At 41.9% G+C, this 22,754-nt stretch overlaps 1 protein-coding gene across 4 annotated transcripts; it reads left to right on the plus strand.

The window, feature by feature from the left end:
- The first annotated feature begins 1,265 nt into the window (after positions 1-1,265).
- Positions 1,266-21,679, plus strand: LOC136422004 (protein GDAP2 homolog). 4 transcript variants are annotated; one of them, XM_066409612.1, is made up of 15 exons: positions 1,267-1,330; positions 2,234-2,404; positions 3,236-3,397; positions 4,126-4,268; positions 5,547-5,700; positions 6,374-6,462; positions 8,452-8,528; positions 11,974-12,139; positions 12,939-13,098; positions 13,802-13,878; positions 14,627-14,703; positions 16,432-16,571; positions 16,906-16,960; positions 17,808-17,951; positions 19,467-21,679. In XM_066409612.1, exons 2-15 carry the CDS (start codon positions 2,313-2,315, stop codon positions 19,536-19,538), a joined length of 1,608 nt encoding a protein of 535 aa, XP_066265709.1. In that variant the 5' UTR covers positions 1,267-1,330; positions 2,234-2,312; the 3' UTR covers positions 19,539-21,679. The 4 variants fall into 4 exon arrangements, with proteins under 4 accessions (XP_066265727.1, XP_066265709.1, XP_066265734.1 ...); XM_066409630.1 differs by lacking the exon at positions 2,234-2,404 and having other exon boundaries at positions 1,266-1,330; XM_066409637.1 differs by lacking the exons at positions 1,267-1,330; positions 2,234-2,404 and adding an exon at positions 1,337-1,440.
- The last annotated feature ends 1,075 nt before the right edge of the window (positions 21,680-22,754 follow it).

Consider the following 22,754-nt stretch of genomic DNA (forward strand, 5'->3'; position numbering starts at 1 on the left):
TAAACTCGACATGTTGCATAATCCATATACTTCTGAAACCAAATCAAAATCAATCCATATACTTGTACTTAGGTTAATTCCTTTGTATCCAGGTGATTGCTTGCATATATAGTTGTAGAAGACCTAACGAAAGTCGCTGTTCTTTTGTTGTGTCAATAAAGATTGTTGTATAAGTTTACGTTAAGATGGTCGCATCGGCCGATTAATCTACTCTACACAAGAACCTGTCTAACGGTAGCGCTAGCAGATACGCAGGTTGATAGTTGTTATTGATTTTAAATGAATTGTATTGATTGAAGTTCGCAGTAGTGCATTATACTGGGGGACGTTGGGTTGGAGATTTGTTTGGTCGCATCTTTTCAGGGTGGCGGAATTATGTACCCGGGTGAAAATGTGAAGTTTCTATGGAAGATCTAACTCTTAATTCAGATGATTTAGTGGAAACATGGCGGCCTTTGTTTTACAACATCTACCCAAGCGAAAAATGACATCGGTCTTTGTTTACTCTACCGTCAATTGCACGAAAATGGCACAAAAGCTACAAATTCAAGAAAGTGAAAAATTCAAAGACGTTTACAAGAAAGTTTACGTTTTACTACAACAAAAACATATCAAATTTGTACGGAAAAATCTAACACTTGACTCAAGCTATTTAGATCAACAACATTTGACGGAGGTGTGTCCTACGGACTCTTGCTTTAACATTTGGAATCATGCTATAATCGGCCTAACGCAGAAACAACAAAAGAATCTGATGTTCATAATTATCCTCTAATGATACGAAGGTAATGACCTGAACAGTGTTAGTAAATGTCACTACCATAAAAGCATTTTTTTATTTCCATTTTTGGGGCACTAGTAGCGCCTTTACGCAACCCCGCTGCTTCGCCGTCTGTATCAAATTCCGTGGATCCTAGGGCCCGAGTTCGATCCTAGGGGTCGACTCGAGCTCGGACATGGTGTAAGGGATTGAATTCGTCATTTCGGATGGTGACGTAAAGCCGGTGGCCCCGTGGCATTTGCCTCAAGCGTCAAACCTCTGCACGTAAAAGAACCCAACACACTTATTGAGAAGAGTAGGGATGACCCGGTGTGCTTGGCCAAAAACGCGAGCCGTAGCTTCCACTAGCTACTTGAAAAAGCATCATGCTTCACCTCAAATGAGGATGCCTTGAAACGAAAAAACGAATTCTGGTTGAGGGAACGCCCCTTCCCAGCAGCCACGTGGTTTTGTTTACAAACTGAGATTGACCTTTGACCCTTTGTCACACGGGCAGGTGTCATGTGATCAGGTAACATGGCGGCCTCCGGTTAGCATGGTCCAAAACAGGTACGGTTTTCTCTCTGTTTTACACATCCCACGCCGCAGCTGGCCTTTCTGTCGGCTGTGATACATTCTAGAACATCAGAGGAGCGTTTTCTGCGCAAAGGTTGTGAGCTGTAAGGAATTCCGACTTGTTTTTTTACTTGAAAAGTCTACGGAAATTGCATGCACGGCCCATGAATTATTTTTTTCCTCGCAAACTCTTTCGTCGACATACCACGAACTACCACTTAAAGCTAATCTAAAGCAGAATTTGAAAAAAAAAGCTAGTAGCAAATGTAATCTAGGTCGAATCTCTAACGTAACAAATAGTTGCACATTACCTTAAGGCCACTTTGAGTTGATTATATGGATGACATCCTCTGGACGCCCGTAAACTCATGCGAGTGAGGGAAAAAAAGACTGGCAAAGAAAATGTCTTGTTTCAAAAGATGGTGTTGCAAACTAAGTTAACAGAAAGCACAACAGCTTTATGCAACAAAAAGTTACACCAGTATAATATTAAATTGAAAGTTTTCTTCAATGTTAACTGAAGGGACCACCCTAAAGATTAATAAATAAGTAAACTGCAAATAACATTTCTGACACCTTGCATTTACAGTGGGGTTTGAGCGCCACTGACTGACCAGTCTAACTGGTTCGGACCCTTTAGCCTAGTGGTTAGTGTGCATGGACTGTGTGCTGGCGGGCCCGGGTTTGATCGCCAGGAGCCAGAAGACTGTTCTACTCACCTCTTTGTTTCATTTACATACAACTATTAAATGAAGAACATTTTTAGCCCTGAACTTAGCAATAGGTGATCCATGAATAGCTATCAAAATGATTAAGCTTGACAGTGTGGAACCAGTAAAAATGATAATCTATGCATCAGATAGAATTTCTGGATGTATTGTATGATCTTATCAACAGGTACACATAGCTCTCCCAACACACATAAAAAGAAAAAAGCCAAAAGTGAAAGATTCAGGAATCTCCACCCGTGGTTACCATGGCGACAAACCAGTTACCAGTTGACTGGGACCCCGAGCTTCAGGACGGCCCAGATGACCAGTCTATATCCAGCAGTCCTGGAGCGGCAAGGTTTAGGAACAAGACTCCTTGCTCATTTTTTTCTCCTTCTGATCAACTCAAAAAGTTCAAATTTGAAGTGATGATCGGCAAAACCTTTGGAAAGATTTGATCGAATTCTTCACACCAAGATTGTAATCAATCAATCAATTAACCAAACAATCGGTCAATCAATCAATCAATCATGCGTTGCTAAATCAATAGATCAGTAAACCAAACAATTGGTCAATCAATAAATCAATCATACTTTGCTAAATCAATCAATTAACCAAACAATCAGTCAATCAATCAATCAATCATGCTTTGCTAAATCTCTCTAATCAATTGAAAATATACAAACTGGAAGAGTTGGTCAGGAAAAAACTTGATCAAATTCTCCAGACCAATGTCACATCAATCAATCAGTCAGTCAGTCAACCAATCATCCGTGGGCATAAATGCTGATCTCTAGGTTTTTCTATTTTCTTTATAGGACCATGTCATGATATCATAAATCCACACTAGTTCTCGGAAATTAAAAATTCAGCATGAGGACAATCACATGACATGACACATAATTTCATAATATTTGCATGAAGGTAATTTGCATAAACGGGAAAATTACATAGTCAGGTAACTAATGATTTACTATAATTCCATAATGACAAAATAATGGTATAATTATTAATGCCTTGCAGGGCAGGGATGGATCCATTGCATCGGAGCTCGATTGAGCATGGCTGATGATATTTGCATGAATGTAATTTGCATATGTGGGAAGATTAAATGCTCCCTTAGCTGTAAGATGTATAACATTACATCTGTTAATTACTGTCCAATGACAAGATTATAAATCTCTTGCAGCCCAGGGATGGATCCGTTGGGGGCTCGGTTGAACATCGTGGAAGAGAAGGAGCTTTGCCGCTGGGTCAACGCTTACGTCCCCTCCTATCCAGAGGCACAGGAAGAAGAGAGGGAGTCCAGGTTTCCTGTCAACGAGGACTTCAACAGGAAGGTGGTCCTCTGGTGAGCTACTAGAGATTATGGGAACTTTATTTGGTGGTAAATTGGAGAGGCAATGTTAGAAGATTTTCAATTTTGTGGTTGACAGCATACATGTAGTAAGGTAACGCAAGACAGAGCAGGTTATGGGACAGGTGACGACAGAAACATATTATCATTCAGTAAACAGCTGTTCTAGACTTCAGATCAGGTATCTTATGCAGAGAAACCAAGCAAGAGGATCTAAAAAAATAATGTTAATCATTATTTTCCAGTGCTGAATTTTCATCGATGTGGAAGGAATAACACATCTGTAATAACAGAATAAGTCCAGAAGTTCTATACTTGAGTGTAAGTCTATTTAGGTACTAGGGCTTGAAATTAATTTTTGGAAACAGGTGCACTGGTGCACCCAACCAAAAAAATTAGATGCACAGAAGGTCTCAGAGTTTTTTTACAATTTCGTGTGTAGGCCGACACCCTCAGGTCAACGGGCTACAATTCTGCCAAAAAGAAGTATGATGGAAAATGTAATTACAAGGGCAAAAAGCGGTTTTCTGCTGCTTTCCGATGTATTCATCGGTATTGTTCGTTGTCCCTTTATTTTTGAACTCCGACCAAGAACCAGAAAGAATTCTGGGTGCACCACATAAAATAAATGTTGAATGTCAGCAAAACATGATTACAAAGTTTAACGCTGCTCTATTAAAAACTTCAATCTGTAATTCTATATTTTCTGGCCTTATGTTCAGGGAGGGCGACATCACAGCGTTGAACTGCACAGCGATTGTCAACACGACAAACGAGACGCTGACCGACAGGAACCTCATCAGCGAGAGGATCTTCCAGGCAGCTGGACCTGACCTCCGGGCGGAGTGCTCCAACCATGTCAAAAGTAAGTCTCAAAAAAAGTAAGGTAAAGCATCCTCAATTGAGGTGAAGCATGATGCTTTTTCAAGTAACTAGTGGAAGTGCAATGCCGCTTCATCACGGGTTGCGTTTTTGGCCAAGCACAACCCTAGTCTTCTCGATAAGTGTGTTGGGTTCTTTTACGCGTAGAGGTTTGAGGCTTAGGCCCCGAAGCTCCCTCATACACAAGTCCACCATCCAAAATGATGAATGCAATCCCTTACAACATGTCCGAGCTGAGTCAACCCTTGGATCAAACTCGGGCCCCAGGATCCACGGAATTTGATCCAGATGGCGAAGCAGCGGGGTTGCGTTACCACTTGCGCCACGGGGACATGTCTTAGTCCGAGAAAAAAGGTGTTTCCGGCTACATGTTATTGTTTTTGGGAAGACCGACTACTACTTCGCCAGGGGCTGAATTGCTAGGAGCGCACAATTGGCGGGGCTGAATCGCAAGGGTCTGGAGCGACTGCCATTCGGCATGCAGTTGACCTCAATATGACAGTTGCCCCATATAGGACTATAGGTTTTGGACCACTCACACCGGGAAGGACCCCTACTCTTTGTGACAGCCCCTGCATGGTATTCATAGGAAAATAAAGAATTTGTTTAGATGATAGAAATTCCTCCAATAATTGTAAGAACCCATTCAAAACACATATAAAGGTAGATTAACCCTTAGATATGTACAGTATAGAACTGTAGTTATGTACCAGCCATACTTTGTACCTTGTACAATTGTTGCGCAATAAAGATATCAATATCAATATCTTTCTTATATTCTGTGATCCTTACATGTTACCTCCTTCCTCATGACCAAGTCAGAATGGGAGAAGGGCAAAGCTGATTATGGCCCTTTTTGGGCGACGCCTCAGGGGCAAGCCTAATAGCTCAGAAGAGGACTAGAAATAGTCATGCTTTTAAGTACTGGAGTTATCAGCCAAGGATTGATGTGTTCAAAAATTTGTATTTTCCGAGAACCATAGTAGAATGGAACTCGTTGTCATCAAGTACTGTAGGAGCATCTTCACTAAGTAGCTTTAAAGAACGGTTACAGTCAGATATGCAAAGACTAGGTGTAACAGACCGTTCGGTGTAAGATGACCAGCTGCTGCCGCGCCGCGTGCCTGCGAAGCTGGTGTGTTACGCCTATTGGCGGTTGTACCGGCTATATAGATACAGATACAGAATAGTATATGTAGATTTGTGTTCTGTCTATGACTAAAGTGGTGAGAAGAAATGACCGCCTTTTGTGTGTGCACAGCTTGCAGGACAGGTGAGGCGAAGATGACGAAAGGGTACAACCTGCCAGCCAGGTACGTTATCCACACCGTGGGGCCCAGGTACAACGTTAAGTACCGAACAGCCGCGGAGAGCGCCTTGTTCAACTGCTACCGGAACAGTCTTCAGCTCGCCAGGTACTGTAAATTCAGTTACTTTTGCTGTGAATTAATTTTCCAAAAGGAGGGGAGACTGTTTTTTTGCGGTGTTTTGAGGTTCACTGTTGAAATACTGTAAATGCATTTAAGTTTGCATTGTTTTTATTTCACGCTAAGGGGAAAATGAAACTTGTTTGCGGTGTTTTTACGTTTGCGGCAGTGCTATAGTCATATACTGCTACAATATTGGACAAAAATGTTCACGGTGATTTTATGTTTGTGGTAAAGCGGTTGCCACGAAAATCGTGAACATAAAACCACCACAAACATTTCTGCATTTACAGTAGTTCAGTCTGCAGTACAGTAGTCATACATGTAAATTGGAAATGCATATTACTGGTGTCAGGAATTTGAGGTAGAGAGGACACTGCGAAAACGACAACATCGATCACTGGGAAGATTAATAGACATAATACATGTACTACCTGCATCTGTATTGTTGCCTCTGCCAAGATTGTAATGTTTTCAGTGCCTTAGGTTTGCGTCTTTATGGACAGAGTAACTAAACAAATTATGGATGGATCTTGTTGGAATCTGTTGTCAAAATGAAGTTCAATTATAGTTCTCCTAGTGGTTTTCCATGGCACTGCAGCAGATGTCTTAAGATTTTCTTAATGCTGACAAGGGTCTGATATTTGTCTATTTTACACAGAGAAAACAGTCTCCAGTCCATTGGCCTGTGTGTGGTGAACCAGCCAAAGAGAGGATATCCGCCGGACGAGGGGGCCCACATCGCACTCAGTAAGGCATTTTATATTGTTCTCTACTGGGGGTGTCCCTGTGGTGCAGTGGTCTGCGCTTCTGTCACCACATCTGGTTCAAATTATGAGGAGCCAGAAGGCCTGAGTTTGCGCCCGGGTAGGACACGTCTGGATTAGAGGCGCATCGAGTCATACCAAAGACTTTATGAAAATGGTAGATACGTCTGAAACAGTATGGAAGTTAAACACACTCCACTGCCAGTGGACTAGCCCCCTGCTGCAGTGATTGCACCACAGTGTGGCCCAGGGCTATGAAACGGAGATGGGCTCCCTCCTATACACCTTATGGTATGGGAGGATTTTAACTCTAACTTAAGTTCTCTACTAGCAATGTCATACCTGAACCTTATCACTCACTCACACACACCATTGAGCTTAAATGATCTTGGAGTAGTTTTTCTGGGTTTGCGGATTCGATGGGGTGGTCTACAGGGGTGGGCTAGTGGGGTGGGCTACCTCAGCATCTACCCTTTCTGGACCTCAAGGCTGTGCATGGGGGTTTAGCATTGAATGGAATTTCCTTGAGGAAAAGATGGGTCACTCTGTGGGAGGGCCGGAAAGAATGCTTTATTTTGCTGAAGGATCATATTGCTTTGGGGATGCTACAGTGGGGGGTGGAGGTGGGCAATGAGCATACTGCATACATTTACATCGTGCAGGAGTTTGTTATCCCCAGTTTTAGATTTTTAAACATGGAGGACTATGTTCCCTGTTCCTTTATATACTGCTCAGTCAGGCCAACAGGACAGTAGCATTGTGGCTACAAAAAAGAAATGAGCAACAAAAGCAACACTATACATTGTACAAACACACACACTTAAAACATTCCAACCCACGCTCATGCACACTGACACACATAACCACAAATACATTGTACATTGTATGCAAGCACATGCATTCAGGTACATTCTAGTCTAAATGTGAGACATATGTTTTGAATTTTGTCAAACAAAGGCTCTCTCATTCCCTAGCTGTCCTATGCAACTTCCAGTTTATTTCCCTTGTACCTCTTCCCAAAAATCCTAATTGTATACTGAGTACTTAGAAGTTTGTTTATGATAAATGGATTTTCTACCAGTCTTGGTGCACCTACATGTACCCCCCCCCCCCACCTGCCATATGATTAGCTGTTACCTTCCCTCTAGCCCACCCACAGCTTGACCCAGATCCTCTTCAAGGAAATTCCGTAAGAGGCCAAACCCCCATGCACAGCCTTGAGGTCCAGAAAGGGTAGATGCTGAGGTAGCCCGCCCCACTAGCCCACCCCTGTAGACCACCCCATCGAATCCGCAAACCCAGTTTTTCTTGCTGAAGTGCTAATCCTAAGAAATAAGCTCGTCAGGATCATGAGCAAAACAAACTAACAAGGCAATCAGAGATGGCAGGCTTCACCCCCTTGTCAATACTGCTTTGTCATCCTTCCAGTCCCACAGACAAGAACAGCAGCAGTGAGGATGTGTGGCAAAGCTGCATTGTGTTTTGGGGGGATTTCAGAAACGCACAACACACGGGTCCCCAGAAAGTGCGAAATGGAACGAAATAAAACGAAATGGAATGAAATGGAACGAAATAAATAGATTCAAGAGATAAAACATGTTATACTATTTACTTACCACTCACTTTTGTATTTAAAATCCTTCCTGTTCCGGTCTACTGTGAATGTTATAATTACAACGTTCCTTATATTTCGCTATCTACTGGTATTTCATTTCATAATGTTACATGTTGTTTTAGTTCGTTCCATTTCGTTCCATTTCATCCATTTCACACTTTCTGGGGACCTCAACACCCACACGCACAAATACACAACACATACACACACAACATACACACAACACACACACACAAGCACACTTGCAGGCACAGATTCAGACACCCACTCAGACAAGTCAAAAACAATATTTCACTCCAATGGAAGTGACAAACAAATATTAAACAGACAATAAGTCCATGCACTCTACTTTTGTAGGAACTGTGCGTAGATTCCTGGAGAAATACGACTCTTCCTTAGAGACGGTGGTCTTTGCAGTGACCGACAATGATGAGGTAGGAGTTTTTGTTATTAGTTCTGTACTGTTGTGTTCTGTAGGACATCTACAGGAGAATCATGCCCCTGTACTGTTGTGTTCTGTAGGACATCTACAGGAGAATCATGCCCCTGTACTGTTGTGTTCTGTAGTACATCTGCAGGAGAATCATGCCCCTGTACTGTTGTGTTCTGTAGGACATCTACAGGAGAATCATGCCCCTGTACTGTTGTGTTCTGTAGGACATCTACAGGAGAATCATGCCCCTGTACTGTTGTGTTCTGTAGGACATCTACAGGAGAATCATGCCCCTGTACTGTTGTATTCTGTAGGACATCTACAGGAGAATCATGCCCCTGTACTGTTGTATTCTGTAGGACATCTACAGGAGAATCATGCCCCTGTACTGTTGTGTTCTGTAGGACATCTACAGGAGAATCATGCCCCTGTACTATTGTGTTCTGTAGGACATCTACAGGAGCCATGCCCCTGTACTGTTGTGTTCTGTAGGACATCTACAGGAGAATCATGCCCGTGTACTGTTGTATTCTGTAGGACATATACAGGAGAATCATGCCCCTGTACTGTTGTATTCTGTAGGACATCTACAGGAGAATCATGCCCCTGTACTGTTGTGTTCTGTAGGACATCTACAGGAGAATCATGCCCCTGTACTGTTGTATTCTGTAGGACATCTACAGGAGAATCATGCCCCTGTACTGTTGTATTCTGTAGGACATCTACAGGAGAATCATGCCCCTGTACTGTTGTGTTCTGTAGGACATCTACAGGAGAATCATGCCCCTGTACTATTGTGTTCTGTAGGACATCTACAGGAGAATCATGCCCCTGTACTGTTGTGTTCTGTAGGACATCTACAGGAGAATCATGCCCCTGTACTGTTGTATTCTGTAGGACATCTACAGGAGCCATGCCCCTGTACTGTTGTGTTCTGTAGGACATCTATAGGAGAATCATGCCCGTGCACTGTTGTGTTCTGTAGGACATCTACAGGAGAATCATGCCCCTGTACTGTTGTGTTCTGTAAGACATCTACAGGAGCCATGCCCCTGTACTGTTGTGTTCTGTAGGACATCTACAGGAGAATCATGCCCCTGTACTGTTGTGTTCTGTAGGACATCTACAGGAGAATCATGCCCCTGTACTGTTGTGTTCTGTAGGACATCTACAGGAGAATCATGCCCCTGTACTGTTGTGTTCTGTAGTACATCTACAGGAGAATCATGCCCCTGTACTGTTGTATTCTGTAGGACGTCTACAGGAGAATCATGCCCCTGTACTGTTGTGTTCTGTAGGACATCTACAGGAGAATCATGCCCCTGTACTGTTGTATTCTGTAGGACATCTACAGGAGAATCATGCCCCTGTACTGTTGTATTCTGTAGGACATCTACAGGAGAATCATGCCCCTGTACTGTTGTGTTCTGTAGGACATCTACAGGAGAATCATGCCCCTGTACTGTTGTGTTCTGTAGGACATCTACAGGAGAATCATGCCCCTGTACTGTTGTATTCTGTAGGACATCTACAGGAGAATCATGCCCCTGTACTGTTGTATTCTGTAGGACATCTACAGGAGAATCATGCCCCTGTACTGTTGTGTTCTGTAGGACATCTACAGGAGCCATGCCCCTGTACTGTTGTGTTCTGTAGGACATCTATAGGAGAATCATGCCCGTGCACTGTTGTGTTCTGTAGGACATCTACAGGAGAATCATGCCCCTGTACTGTTGTATTCTGTAGGACATCTACAGGAGAATCATGCCCCTGTACTGTTGTATTCTGTAGGACGTCTACAGGAGAATCATGCCCCTGTACTGTTGTGTTCTGTAGGACATCTACAGGAGAATCATGCCCCTGTACTGTTGTATTCTGTAGGACATCTACAGGAGAATCATGCCCCTGTACTGTTGTATTCTGTAGGACATCTACAGGAGAATCATGCCCCTGTACTGTTGTGTTCTGTAGGACATCTACAGGAGAATCATGCCCCTGTACTGTTGTGTTCTGTAGGACATCTACAGGAGAATCATGCCCCTGTACTGTTGTATTCTGTAGGACATCTACAGGAGAATCATGCCCCTGTACTGTTGTATTCTGTAGGACATCTACAGGAGAATCATGCCCCTGTACTGTTGTGTTCTGTAGGACATCTACAGGAGCCATGCCCCTGTACTGTTGTGTTCTGTAGGACATCTATAGGAGAATCATGCCCGTGCACTGTTGTGTTCTGTAGGACATCTACAGGAGAATCATGCCCCTGTACTATTGTGTTCTGTAGGACATCTACAGGAGAATCATGCCCCTGTACTGTTGTGTTCTGTAGGACATCTACAGGAGAATCATGCCCCTGTACTGTTGTATTCTGTAGGACATCTACAGGAGCCATGCCCCTGTACTGTTGTGTTCTGTAGGACATCTATAGGAGAATCATGCCCGTGCACTGTTGTGTTCTGTAGGACATCTACAGGAGAATCATGCCCCTGTACTGTTGTGTTCTGTAAGACATCTACAGGAGCCATGCCCCTGTACTGTTGTGTTCTGTAGGACATCTACAGGAGAATCATGCCCCTGTACTGTTGTGTTCTGTAGGACATCTACAGGAGAATCATGCCCCTGTACTGTTGTGTTCTGTAGGACATCTACAGGAGAATCATGCCCCTGTACTGTTGTGTTCTGTAGTACATCTACAGGAGAATCATGCCCCTGTACTGTTGTATTCTGTAGGACGTCTACAGGAGAATCATGCCCCTGTACTGTTGTGTTCTGTAGGACATCTACAGGAGAATCATGCCCCTGTACTGTTGTATTCTGTAGGACATCTACAGGAGAATCATGCCCCTGTACTGTTGTATTCTGTAGGACATCTACAGGAGAATCATGCCCCTGTACTGTTGTGTTCTGTAGGACATCTACAGGAGAATCATGCCCCTGTACTGTTGTGTTCTGTAGGACATCTACAGGAGAATCATGCCCCTGTACTGTTGTATTCTGTAGGACATCTACAGGAGAATCATGCCCCTGTACTGTTGTATTCTGTAGGACATCTACAGGAGAATCATGCCCCTGTACTGTTGTGTTCTGTAGGACATCTACAGGAGCCATGCCCCTGTACTGTTGTGTTCTGTAGGACATCTATAGGAGAATCATGCCCGTGCACTGTTGTGTTCTGTAGGACATCTACAGGAGAATCATGCCCCTGTACTGTTGTGTTCTGTAAGACATCTACAGGAGCCATGCCCCTGTACTGTTGTGTTCTGTAGGACATCTACAGGAGAATCATGCCCCTGTACTGTTGTGTTCTGTAGGACATCTACAGGAGAATCATGCCCCTGTACTGTTGTGTTCTGTAGGACATCTACAGGAGAATCATGCCCCTGTACTGTTGTATTCTGTAGGACATCTACAGGAGAATCATGCCCCTGTACTGTTGTATTCTGTAGGACATCTACAGGAGAATCATGCCTCTCTACTTCCCGCGGACCAAGGCTGAAGAGCAGGCCGTGTTGGACGAGGTTCCCACGGATGTTGGGAATGAGGAGGGAGAGCCTTTCATCCAGGAGCGGCAAATCAGAATCATGGACAAACCTCTCGGAGCAGAGGACAGCAGTAAGATGTTTAGAATTCTTCTTGCAGTAGGATGAAATTCAACAAGGCCTAGGAAGCAAAATGTTGTGTTTCTTGTTACCTGACCAACCCTAGCAAAGACCTGGCGACCCTAGCCTTTTTTTGAGGTTGACAAGGGGCACAAAATCTGATATCTGTGTGAGGAAATGTTGTAGAATCATTTTCCTATATGTTCTCCTCATTTCTGTTGCAGTAAGAAATTGTACTTGTGCAATTTATACGGATACAGTTTTAAATTCAATTTGTTAAACTGTATTTGCAGGATCACTTCAGCCGAAATGTAACAACAACAAAATGAGAAACCCTACCCGCATAGCCTAATTTTTCTAGGAACACTACATTAATTTTCCTAAGCCTAAAACGTTAAGAAATTCTTGTTGCAATAGCACATTGAAAATTCTTGTTGTAATAAGGCATTTAGCAGTTCTTGTTGCTACAACCTAGTGTTCGTTTTGCATTCGGGGTCGTAGGTTCATACGAAAGACTTCAAAAATGGTACATACTCAGCACTCAACACATGTATGAAAGAGTATAGAATTATCATGGAACTTGGGAGGTCATCTATGTTGAAAGTAATTATAATACAGTACTAAACTTTCTTCCAACACTGAGGTATTCATGGATCAAACTTTCGCTAGCAGCTTATTGTAACCTGAGTTTAGTGATGAGGTAAGTGTAAAGTGTCTTTCCCAAGGGCACAACATTAATTGGAACCTGGAAGGGATTTGAACTCAGAACCTTTGAATTGAAAGTGAATGGTTTTCTCTTGTGTGATTGACAGCTGAAGCAGACGAGACTTTTGAGGAGGGCCTCCTAGGCTTGGGTGGAAAAGTCGGAGCGCACGGGTTCGCCACGATGGAAGGCGACCACGACAAAGCGCGTATGCAGCAGTTACAAGGGAAGAACTCAGAGGAGCAGGTTTTACTGGAGCAGCAGAGAAGGTTGTCACTTTATTTATTTGTTTATTTGTTTGTTTACCATGAAGGGTGGCCACGTGAGGGTACTGAGAAAAGTTACTAAATATTAAATTCATTTTTACATGGTTTTGCAGTAAGAAGGAAAAGGCAGTTTTCGCAGTGTTTTAACTTTGTGGTTGAACAGTGATAACACAATGAAAACACGTAATTGCTTGTCAAGTTTTCTTGGAAAAGATTTACAGTGTTGTTAAGTAATAGATATTACTGTTATGCTGTAGTTCAGAAAAGTCTGTAGAATAGAGTCTTCGAGAATTATTATAGTTGCAATCCAATGTATTGTGTACAATAGACAAGCAGTTTTTGTTGTCCGGAAAACTCCCCTTTTGTCGAACAAGACAAGCATTTCAAAGTCTGTGCAGCCCGAGTTCAGGCCCGGGCCTGGACACGCATCGTCCTATCAGAGGTGAATGTAAAGCCAACAGCCTCATGTTTGTGGGAGCTTTAGGGCGTCAAACCTCTGCATGTACATTGTAGAAGAACCCAACACACTTATCAAAAAGAGACGGGGTGACCCAGTGTGCTTGGCCAAAAATATGTGAGCCATGGCGAAGTTGCATTGCACTATACTAGCTAACAAAAATGCACCATACTTTGTCCTCAGTCTAAATTTGACAGCTTTTATTACATTTTATGTTTATTCTCCGCTGTCGTTGAATCACTTGAACAGGTACCAGAGGTGGCTGAAGCGATCCAAGACTGACGACTTGTCGGACATCGCTGCACTCAGGGTTCTCTATCAGTCAGGTGGGATGAACTGGAAAAAAAATGAGTGAATGGATGAATGAGTGAAGGAAATGAATGAATGAACAAACGAAGAAATGAATGTGTGAAGGAAAAAACAAATTTAAGCGTTCTCAGTGGCAAATGTGCTAGATGTTGGCACATCGGCAACCAAATCCGCAGTGTGTTTTTTGGAACACAGCTTGACAGATTAGCCAAATAGGTTCGGTGGGTAAAGTGCCTTTCCCAAGGACACAACGTCGGTGCATGGTGAGTATAGAACTCGGGACCTATTGATTCAGAGTTTAACGCTCAAACCGTTACGCCATGTGTTCACTTGTGAAGGAAGGAAATGAATAAGTTAGCGAATGACTTGTCAGACATTGATATTGCAGATTTTATAGTTCGCTATCAGGTTGGATTAAGTGATGGAAAACTACTCTGAAGGGCAGTTATACTTGGTATACAGATACAGAATGAATGAATGAATTTGCTTACAAGAAATACACAGAAAAGTTTCCTTCCAATATGTTACATTTTTATGACTTTGAAAGAATAGGACAGCCGAAGGATATTATACATTGAGTTGGTTGGGTTCATGAAAAAAGACTGCACTGCTGTGAATAATCAACAGGTGGCGCTGTTGCATCATGACATAGGGAAACCTTTAGCATGGTCTATCATTGGGCAATGTACATTCAGCAACAATTAGAATAGAAGGCAGAAAGTTAATCTTTACTTACCCATGTTATTTCTCCTTCCTTCTATGCAGGTTCAGATATCTTTGGTCGACCAGTGGTAGTCATCGTGGGCAGGAACTTCCCTGTCAATGTTATCGATCTAGACAAGGTGGGTGCAACTCAACAATGGAATAAATTAGCATAAACGTTCCTCTGGGCTGGTAGTTAGCATTAGTCTGCTCCCTATGATATGTGATTGATTGATTGATTGATTGATTGATTGATTGATTGATTGATTGATTGATTGATTGATTGATTGATTGATTGATTTGTGGTTCGTCATACCGATTCATTGATTGATTCAACTGATGTGTTATACTGCGGCCACACCAATTTTTTTTGTCACTTCTCGGAATAGCCTCTCCTGTTTTTCCCATTTTGAAAAAACAAAAATTGGGTCCCTATTCCCATTAACAAATGTTAACTCCCAATTTTACTATTTGTTCAGTTGTAAAACTCAATAGCCACCAAAATAGATAATCAAGGCCTGCACATACCTACATGTAAAAAGTGTGGTCACATTTTATCATAAGTTATGATTTTTCATTTATTAAAACTATTTCTCAATATCAATCCATATGTTACATGGCAAAAGGTACTTTTGTTACTGAAATTATAGTACAGACGAAGCCACTTAATTGCACCTCGGATAAACGCACCTTCCATTTAATTGCACCGAATCCCAATATCCAAAACCGGTTCCCATTCACTGCATTGTTAGTGACCCCGCATATCTGCACCGCGCATGGTCACCAATGCCGGATAACTGCACCAATTTTTTTCAAAAATCCTCGACAAGTTAACTAAAAAGGTGCGCTAAAATCGGCAAACGCTGTACAAATGATCCGATACCTCCCGGTGTAAAGGCGCAATACCGCCAGTATGTTTTAAAACTGCTTTGAGTAACAAAAGAATGCGGTCTCCATTGACAGTTACGTTGATAGGAATCGTATGGGAGGGCCCGGGCGGGTCACCCGTAACAAGGACATTATATATATAATGTCCTTGCCCGTAATCAGTAACCAAGTTTTAGTTTCAATTCCTTGTTTCATTGCGGTACATGATTTACGTAAATCGACTACTGCACTCTACGTAATGTAACACAGAAACTGTTATCCCATGAGTGGCATGACGATGTTTCAGAATGCCTCCCCTGTAACATTACGCGTGTTGTAATGCGGTAGATCGCATGGAAAAATGAAAGAATGCAAAATCAAAACTGGTTCGTAGTCATTTCTTTATTTTCAGCAAAGGGTCAATAAATAAAGTTAATAACTGAATAATTTCGTCTGTTTTCTTTGTGCTAGTGTTTCTGACTAACAATACACCCCCCCGCCATGGTGGTGCGGTCCAGCTGGGCATTTCGCATAATTGCACCAGCCGGATAATTGCACCGAAAACGCTGACAAATGGGTGGTGCAGTTAAGCGGATTCTACTGTACTAGATCAAAGAAAGGGGTGCATTGCATAAAATGAGCCATACAAAGCTGAAACTTGAATAATCCTCTTATTCTTTGTTATGTAAACCCTTATCTTTACCCCAGACTATTTGCAGAAAACTTTTCATTTATTTATTTTTCGCCCTGTTGCTCCAATTATTTTCTGAAAAAATATGAGAATCAACAAATAAGATAGGTGTGGCCTGACTACATGTATATAGATGCAGATATAGATTCATTGATGAAGGGTAGACATCCTGGTTGAACAATGATGTAATACAAACTAAATTGATTGGTTGCTTTCTTGCTTGACTGATTGATTGATTGTTTGACTGATTGATTGATTGATTGATTGATTGATTGATTGATTGTTTGACCAATGGGTTGTTGTGTTGCAGGCACTGTTGTACTTCATCCAGGTGATGGACCCGATTGTGAGTAAGGACTATGTGGTGGTGTACTTCCACACACAGAGCACTGACGACAACCAACCAGAGCTCTCCTTCCTCAGGAGCGCATACAATCTACTAGACAACAAGTGAGACCCTTGTCATGATTGGTCGAGAATGGTTATCTGACCCTAAGGCTACACCAGTTTAAATAGTTGGTTTTTGGATTAATTGTAGAGCATCTGCATACAAGAAATCACTAAATCCTAAAGTGAAATAGCACAAATTGCGGTTAGTGAAAGAAAAAAGAAAGCGTCACATCTCAGTTTCGCCTGAAGATTACTTTCACATTGTCATCCGCTTTGCCATTACCCCTTAAACAGTATACAATGTCATGTAGACACAATGAAATAACCATGTTTTCCATTTGTGAATTTCTGAAAATGTGACAGTGCTGTTTTTCCTATTTCTCTCTGCATACAGATACAAGAAAAATTTGAAGGCATTTTATATAGTGCATCCAACATTCTGGTCAAGGGTAAGTTTACACTACACTGATTGTTTGTTGGTTCACATAACAGTACTGGTAAACCACCTTATTGCGCAACACACCGGTTTTGTATGTTGCTGGTAGTATATGTGCAAGCTGCGTACGACCAGGCAGGACCTTACTTGATAAGTTTGGTGGTTTTTTTCATGTACACTGTAATTCAGGGGTTGCTCTCCTCAAATACTCCTGGCTTTTCATCTCATCTGAAAAGACTTCACTAGCCAAATCTAAGTACATCATCAAAGGGTCAAGAGAGGACACTGATGTAAAGTGCTAGTGTCTACCAGACTTTGTGGGTAGCTGGAATAGTAGAAATTGGTCAAACAGGTATGATAATAAGCCGGTCATAGGGTTAGTCGGCCATAGGGTTGGTAACAAATGAAAACACTCCTCTGGTTGGGTAATTGCTTGTTTTGCAATATTAGGGCCCAAGAAATGGAAATAAAAAAAAATGCTGAAATCTTTTTGCTAGTGACATTTACTAACACTGTTTAGTGTATTTCGATACTAACTTCACACTTTGAACATTTTAAAACCGCGCAAAAACGAGCCATACAATGATCCCCTTAGTTTCGCGAGCCTACAAAAACTCTGGCAACGAGTTCTCACAATGACGTCATATTTTTTTAATCATGGACGCAGCCATACATTGTGATAGTGTTGTTTGAACCTATCATGTATAGAAATCACAAAATAAATTGACTTTCAAAATCCGATTTTTGGGCCCTAATATTGTTTGGGTTTGCCTTTGCCAAGGTTCTAAAGAAGACTTTAGTATGACAGTTCAATGTGTGTAAGTGTTTGATCAAACTTTGTTCTCCTTCCCTCACCACAGATAGTGACGTGGTTCTTCACCACGTTCACAGCCAGTAGTATAAAGGATAAGGTGCGCAGTGTGCAGAGTGTGCAGGAGCTGTACCACACCATCCCCCCCGAGCAGCTGGACATTCCACCTTTTGTACTAGACCACGACATCCAGGTACACTTGTGCTTTTTTTAAAACGTTTTATTCGAACATATATAAGTACATAACATAACAGTACATTTACATTAAAATTCCACAAATATACACAGTTACATATTGTTGCAGGGGTCATTCCCACCGGCTTTTTTTGGCTAGGGTGTGCTCCCTAGGACTTTTTTGACAGGGGTGTTTCATCCCCCCTGAATTTTCTGCGCTAGCGTTTCTTCCCGAGGACTTCTGTGCAGGGATGTCTTCCTTGGGTTTCTGTGCAGGGTTTTCCTTCCCTGTTGTTTGAGTTTAAGACTTACACTTGTGCTTTCACTACTTTAGTGTTGGATGGGCTGACTACTCTCTCTTGGCAGATGGGCTGAATAGACCGATCCTGTCGAACACCATATCAAACATATAGAGCCCCCTGTTCTATTTTGAACACCTCCATCAAAAAAAGCGCTAGTAGGACAGAAATGGCACGTGTAAAGCAGGGTACGTATATCTGTGACCGGTTTTCTTCGATATTGGCTGCATGGATGCTCAGGACAAAAACGAAACAAAAAAGAAAACAGCTCGGGTACTCAAGGGGAGGGAGCTTGTACCACATTCCAACTACTACAAAGGCCGCTAGTGCAGAGTTTCGCCTTGCATGCATGCAACCAATACAGTGGGAACCCTGTCACAGATATACAAACCCTGTTTTAAACGTGCATCGGCTGCTTGTCAAAAACCGGGCGCTGATGCCCACCGACAAGGTTAAGCTATGCGGCCCCTACTGCTCCAACATTGACCAAAAACATTACGCTCTCACCACAACTACATCTACCCCTCCTCAAACAACTCTACTCAGTGGATACAGCCTTCAACAAAGAAGCCATTGCATTCTTATTAAAGGGTTTCAGAGCCACATAAGCTAAACCGAAGTCAGTGGTATTATTGACAAGCTAGCTGCTTGGCCATTTTTTGGCCGTCAAGCCCTGTTTTTGACGGAGGTGTTCAAAATAGAACAGGGGGCGTGGCTTTGGGATCGGTCTATTGTGAGGAGCTTACACAAGTAGTGGGGCTGAATGGCAAGGGTTTGTAGCAGCTGCCATTCAGCACCTTCAGGTAACCTCATTACAATAATTGCCCAAGGTGTGGCCATTATATTATTGCTCGTCAGACCCTTGTAGTGCCTAATGCACAGTTGTGATGAAGGATAACTTTCTTTGGTGAAGTTCTGAGTTCATGGAACTCTAGTTTTGCATTGTGGTGTGACAACTCATTCAGTGTGATATAGCCAGCCTACATGCCTGCATACATGTAGCTAGAGTGTTTCGCCAAAGGGCAGTTTACTAATCTCCAAGCAGATGTTGGGGGAGGCTAAATTTTTACATTTTCATTAATTCAAGCTGCTCTTTTCTGGGCAAGTTCAAAAAGGGCAGTTACATGTAGGAAAACATTTAACAACTAGCCGCCAGCAACATCTACAGTTAACCGATCAGGTCAATAACGAATATGACCGAGACTTAACAGTTTTTTTCTGTGTGTGTTTCCCAGCTGCATGGACCCATGAGCCAGAGCACCTCCAACCCTGACTTCTCATCTTCTGAGGATGCAGGCAACTTGTAACCGGGTCTGCCTTTCCTTGTCTGAACGTAGGCCACTCCAATTTAGTTTGTTAGTTGGTTCCGAAATTTCATGAAAGACTATAATACCAGCATGTAATGAACAGTTGAGAGAAGACCTATGCTATATAAATTAATGTACAGTATTTACAGGTTCATTGCTTTTGTATGAGGAAAATTCTAGCTCTTTTCAATAAGTATAAAGAATAACTTTTAACGTCCCATTCATATTTATAAGGACTTTGGCCCCTTCCAGTAGCTTGTATGTCAGGTGAGCGACAACAGCCGGGATTTGAACTCATGACCTCTTGGTCCAGAGCCAGGGTCGCTAACCACTGGACTAGACATGTTACATGACGCAGTCTGGAACTACTGTCAGTACCTAGGTATACATGGGAGTAAATGGTCAGATATAGGTTTTCCTCCCAGCTTTTTGTATTGCTTAATTTTTGTTACAAAATGTTTCGACAACCAACAAAATAAATTGGTGTGGCCTTATAAATGCCTTCAGTACAAAATGTCATCTCTGTACTAGTTCAACTTGCACAAGAGGGTTTTCTACTAGAATCTGGAAATTTCTTAATTGTCAAGATTTGTAGATTTAAGCTGAAAACAGTGAGAAACACAGATTTTCTGATGACGTTTTGATGAACTTTATTGTACAAATTTTTGCCATTTCTCACACTGTGATATACATGTCGTACAACACCCTCCTAAAAGCAGGACCCCTATCGCTCGATTCATTGGCTCGCTCGCATAGGGGCCCTACTCTTTAGCCCCGGTAGACACGGTTCTGGCGATGTTACTGACAGTTGCTCATGAATAATTAATTAGCTATCCTTATTTGGCACAATTTGGCGGTTAATTTGTTCTGAACCTAAAGTAACGATGTGAGACATAACCTGATTGGTTGATAGCTTCCCAGCGTCCGTTGCAGTTTTGCATAAGATGAGCTTGAGCAGTGCTTGAGCAAACACTCTGATTGGCTGAAGCTTTTTTGGTGACGACGTTGCCAGAACCGCGTTTACCGGGGCTAAAGAGCAGGGCCCCTACGCGAATGAGCTAACGAATCGAGTGATAGGGGTCCTGCTTTTAGGAGGGTGGTAGTACAATAGCTGTGAGTCAAAGTGAAGTGTTGTACATGTATTGATATGTGGATTATCATGTAATTTGAAGTATGGTGCCTGTACTTAGTTACATTAAGTGATGATAGCTTATTAGAGATATCTTTACAATTTTTTCATGTGATTACATTTTTGTGTGAGCTTATTCGATACCACAAATTTTCCTGTAACTTGTTTCAATGCAGTTACAGTACCAATTTGATTGCATTACAAACTGCACATTCTCACATGTCTATTTTGTGTTACACTAAATTCTAGTTACTGTACATCTTGGAATGTTCACAGTGGTTTTATTTTTGCCCTGCAAAATCCTGCCACAGCAAATTATCCATTATTACTAACTGTACTGCAAAATTGTTTCAAAGGTGAATTTAAAACTTCAAAAACCAACTGTCCATCCTTTATGAGAAATTACTTCCCTGCAAAAATAGATAGAATTTACAATATGGCTGTCCCACTTGTTTGATAAGGTGTTAGTCTTCTTCCCTGTGCCAAGAGAATGAAAACTAGAGCAAGGTTCAGTTGTGATAAACAGGATTGTGTGTATGGTATCCTGGATAAGGTCTGAATAGAGACTAGGTTAGGAAATGCTCATATATTCTCGCCAGAAATGTCACTGGAAATCGTCTTAGGCCAAGAAAGATTAATATTGTGTTTCCAGTTACGGTCCTGAAAAAGATTAACGTTGGTAGGGAAGGATTTTCTTTTTAAGTTTTTGATTCTCACATCTGAGTGATGAAAATGTTGTAGAATAATTTTCCAACATGTTCTCCTCATTTCTTTTGCAACAGAAAAGTAATGTAAACAGACCCACCCCTTTCATATTAGGAAATCTTTATTGACAGAACAGAAGTACAGCGACATCCGTAAGGTCTTCTACAACTATACCTGCAAACAACAAACAATGGGATACAAAATGATTAACTTACGTACAAGTATAACAAGTGTATGAATACAGTACTTCAACATGTCGAGTTTAAACTATCACTTACACTACTAGTTCTAAGATCTAAACATTCTTTGATGTATTTACCTATTTGTACACAGTAAGGGTTGTCTTCTTCTAGAATGTATTTGAATTTATCTATAGAATGGGACACCATGTTATGTTGTTCATTGAAATCTAGTAAAACAGAGAATCCCAATACTCCCTACCTACCAAGATAGATTTTTTCAGGACCATAATTTGAAACACAACATTGATTTTGCTTGGCCCCACCACACGTCATTGTAACTCTTCTGACCATTTGATAAGAAGTTCAAATGTCAGAAAAGGTCGGGCCGTTTTACTTGGTGAAGGAATCACTATGGGTTGACCTAAATAGTAAAGAAAGAAGGCCATAGCTGTTGGTAGAGTGTGGGATGAATTAGAAGGTTTTAGCAGTATGTAGGGTCATGCTGGTGAAAGCTGTTTGCATGGATTGCTGTACTTCACTTTATCTTCACGGTAGCAAAATTTCACGGTGTAAAGTAAAATGTACATTTTCGCTGAACTTTAACTTCACAGTGGCGGCAAGTGATTTACAGAACGGATGTTTGAAGGAATCATAAATGATAACCAGTTTTTTTTCTCTGTGATGATAAGTTCACGATGCAGAGGTGACTGTGAGAAACATGGACATAAAGTTACAGTGAAAGAAACAAGAATTACAGTATGTGGGGCTGTCCTAAAGCCCCTGTATATACATGTACACATTCAGGACCTTCCCAGGACTTAACTCCTGACCACTCTCCAATCAAGGTTGGTGCTGGGTTGGGAGTAGCCTGGAATCCATCCTATTCTAGCTCCAGTTCGCTCCTCTGATTAGCATCCAAGCTGAATATGACTTTGCCAACTTTGAGTCTTCAAAATTTACAGTTGGCTGGGGCAGTTTTGAAAACTAGAAGGCAACCTTGCCGACCAACCACAGATGACCTTACTCACGACTAACTCCCAACCATGGTCTGGAGAAGGTCTGGAGGCCATCATTGGCTATGTGTGGTAGGGGCTTCAGTGACTGTGGACAAAATTTGCATTTGAATATTCTCTTAACATATATGCAAGAGTGCTGATTGGCTCCAAGTTGCACTATCCCATAATGACATGGTAACATGGT

The sequence above is a fragment of the Branchiostoma lanceolatum genome, chromosome 1 (genome assembly GCF_035083965.1).
Source record: "Branchiostoma lanceolatum isolate klBraLanc5 chromosome 1, klBraLanc5.hap2, whole genome shotgun sequence".
In the NCBI taxonomy this organism is placed as follows: domain Eukaryota; kingdom Metazoa; phylum Chordata; class Leptocardii; order Amphioxiformes; family Branchiostomatidae; genus Branchiostoma; species Branchiostoma lanceolatum.